The sequence below is a fragment of the Myotis davidii genome, unplaced genomic scaffold, assembly GCF_000327345.1.
Source record: "Myotis davidii unplaced genomic scaffold, ASM32734v1 scaffold332, whole genome shotgun sequence".
Classification (NCBI taxonomy): Eukaryota; Metazoa; Chordata; class Mammalia; order Chiroptera; family Vespertilionidae; genus Myotis; species Myotis davidii.
Window position 1 is genome coordinate 4657197 of NW_006285779.1, and position 3311 is coordinate 4660507.

The 3311-nt window shown below is 43.5% G+C and overlaps 1 protein-coding gene and 1 long non-coding RNA gene across 2 annotated transcripts in view; both read left to right on the forward strand.

The window, feature by feature from the left end:
• Positions 1-1408, forward strand: part of LOC107181971 — a 3687-nt gene extending 2279 nt beyond the window's left edge. Inside the window, exon 2 of the long non-coding RNA XR_001512686.1 lies at positions 1233-1408. This is a non-coding gene — a long non-coding RNA (uncharacterized LOC107181971). The remainder of the gene's footprint in view (positions 1-1232) is intronic.
• Positions 1409-2123: 715 nt separating this feature from the next.
• LOC102761651 (cytochrome P450 2C23-like) overlaps positions 2124-3311 on the forward strand; it is a 16810-nt gene continuing 15622 nt past the window's right edge. The window contains exon 1 of the mRNA XM_015559357.1: positions 2124-2360. Coding sequence (XP_015414843.1) covers positions 2181-2360 — 180 coding nt within the window. The 5' untranslated portion in view covers positions 2124-2180. The remainder of the gene's footprint in view (positions 2361-3311) is intronic.

The window sequence follows — 3311 nt, forward strand, 5'->3', positions numbered from 1 at the left end:
GAATCCAAGAGATGCTTCCCTGTGTTGATAGAGAGGCTTTGTGTGCTAGGTGTCCTGTAGGGCCCAGTGGCTCAGTCTCCCTAGTTACCTGAGGTGGACACTCTTGGTGCACCTCCTTGTGGGCTTTGTGCACAGTCTTGTTGTAGCTATGCCTTGGTTGCTGTAGGATCACTGGGAGGAATTGACCTCCCGGCCAATTGGCAGTGAGAATCAGCTGTGTCTGCAGTGGGAAAACTTCTGTGCTGGATCTCTACGGTGGTGCTAATCTAGCATTTGCCTCAGGCTATCCGGCAAATGGCTCTGCACAGGGCTTGGGCGGGGCGGGTCCCTGGGGATCTACAGGGCAGGCGGAGCGAGCAGTTATGACTGCTGTCAGTTCCGTCCCTAGGGACTCTGCCTCACAGAGTACCAGCAACCGCTGCAAAGCTCGGAGAGAAAGCTGCCCTCGAGTTCCGACCGAGGCCAGACAGCCCCGTTTCTCCCGTTCCACTCAGCCAGCCCTCCTGTGGTTATGGATGGTGTCCGTTCCGTGTTTCAGGCGTAATTTGAATTGGTTGTTCGAAGCAGCAATCTCCAGCGTTAACCTATGCTGCCATCTTGGTTCCCATATAAATATTATTGTTAATAGTAAGACTTACCTCAAAGAATAAGCAAGAGGCTTAATTATCTTAAATGTAAATACAAATGAGAAAACATTTTTCAAAAATCACCTTAGTGAATGATTTTCTTTATTGTGATAAAATATACAAAAAATTTACAATTTTAACAGTTTTAAGATGTACATTTCAGTGGTATTAAGAGCATTCACAATTTTTTAAATATATTTTTATTGATTTCAGAGAGGAAGGAAGAAGGAGAGAGAGAGAAAAACATCAATGATGAGAGCGAATAATTCATTGGCTGCCTCCTGCATGCCACACTGGGGATCAAGCCCAAAACCCAGGCATGTGCCCTCGACCAGAATCAAACCCGGGACCCTTCAGTCCACAGGCTGATGCTCTATCCACTGAGCCAAACCTGCTAGGGCCATTTACAAATTTTGATGAGAGCATCATTGATCAGCTGCCTCCTGCGTGCCTCCTGGGGATTGAGCCCACAACCCTGGTTGAACTCTGGTTAATAGATCGATGCTCAACCATTGAGACACACTGGCTGGGCTCCAGAATTTTTTAATTATTCCAAACAAACTTTGTACCCATTAAACACTGACACTCCATTTCTTCCTCTCCTAGGCCCTAGCAACTTCTAGTCCACTTTCCATGTCCATGAATTTAGTGTCTCTTAGTACTTCATATAAGTGTAATCATACAATACTTGTACTTTGTGTCTGGCTTATTTCACTTAGTATCATGTCTTCAAGGTTCATTCATGCTGTAGCAAATTTTAGAACTTCATCCCTTTTTATTTTTTCAAAAATATATTTTATTGATTTCAGAGAGGAAGGGAGAGAGAGAGAGAGATAGAAACATCAGTGATGCGAGAGAATCATTATTTTTCTGTCTCCTGCACTCCCCCTACTACTAGGGATTGAGCCCACAACCCAGGCATGTGCCCTTGACTGGAATCGAACCTGGGACTCTTCAGTCCACAGGCCGATGCTCTATCCACTGAGCCAAACCGGCTATGGGTCTTCATCCCTTTTTAAAAGTGACTAATATTTTATTGTATGTATGTATACTACCTTCTTTTTATCCATTAATCTGTTGTTGGACATAGTAGACTCTTAACTGATGAGAATCATGATAAAAAAAATTACATTTGAGGAGGACGACTCTGACAGCTCTGTTTTTCCAAATCAGATCTCAGGATATATGATCTATTTTTTTCAAATTCATCAATTTAAGTATTTGAACAGTTTCAGGAAGTTATAAAAAATAAATGCAACTTTATAGTTAATTAATCAGTAGTGCTGTAAGAAGAAAAGTATATGCCATGGAGATGCTTAGAAAATCCAAAGTTGCAGATTTTGTTAATGAGAGGGAGGGGTCATGAGTCTTGTTCTCAAGCTTCAGCAAAGGAAATAAAGCCAAAGTCAATTTCCAGGGGCTTGTATGTCTGTTTGTTTTCTTGGTGGTTTTTTGTTTTTTCTCTCCCAAATCCAAGAACTGCCAAGTCACACCCCTGCACAAGACTTTGCTTCCTAACAAACACCGGACAGTTCCTCACATCGAGTAGCTGAGATGGAGCTGCTGGGAGTCACGACTCCTGTTTTTATTATTTTTGTCATTTGCCTGGTTTTCCTTTGGGTGTGGAAAGAAGGTCGCAAATGGGGACGGCTACCACCGGGCCCAGCTCCCCTGCCCATCATTGGGAATCTGATGCAGCTAAACCTGAAGGACATCCCTGCATCTCTCAGCAAGGTAAGGGGGTTTCATTCTGGGGCTGGCCATCTTCACCTTCCAGCTCTGCACCTGAGACCATTGCAGGCTGGCTCTCCTCCCTCAATCTTCCTTTTTTAAAACAAATATATTTTAGTGATTTTATACAGAGAGGAAGGGAGAGGGATAGAGAGCTAGAAACATCAATGAGAGAGAAACAACGATCAGCTGCCTCCTGCAGACCCCACCGGGCATGTGCCTGCAACCTTCAGTCTGCAGGCCGACGCTCCATCCACTGAGCCAAACCGGGTAGGGCTTCAGTCTTTCTTAGTTTGACTCACCACCGAGGCACTTTGGGATGTCTACTTCGTATTACAAGACATATCCTCTTTCTTTCTGGACTGGACACTTGCAAGCAGGGAGTGAGGTATGTTGACCAGAAATGTAGGTTGGATTTCAGTGCATAAGAACATTCTGCAATCAGAACTTACTTTAATATAAAGGCTTCCAATCCCTTCAGCATATAACACCAAAAGGCAAGCCCAGCAAATGTAAAAATGTGTCAAATGTCCTATATGATTATTGCTGTTGCGTCTGTTTTACACTAAATGATCTAGAGGAGGTGTCGTGTTCCTCACTCCCCTCCCCTCCCTTAGATGTGGGATCTAAAATACTCAAACTTATAGAAGTAGCGAGCAGAATGGTGTTTAAAAACTATACCCCAATTGGTGGCTGTTTTTTTTATTGTTTAAAGTATTACAAATAGTAGTACATATGTCTCCTTTTCCCCCCATTAACCTCCCCCCGGCCTCCCCCACCCCCTCCACCCACCCAGGCCATCACCACCCCATTGTCTGTGTCCACGGGTTATGCATATATGCATACAAGTTCATTGGTTGATCTCATTATCAAATTTTGTTTCATTATTTCAAACTAAGTTTTCTACATCCTGTAGTGATAGTCACTACAGGAAAAAAAAATGCAACGAAAACA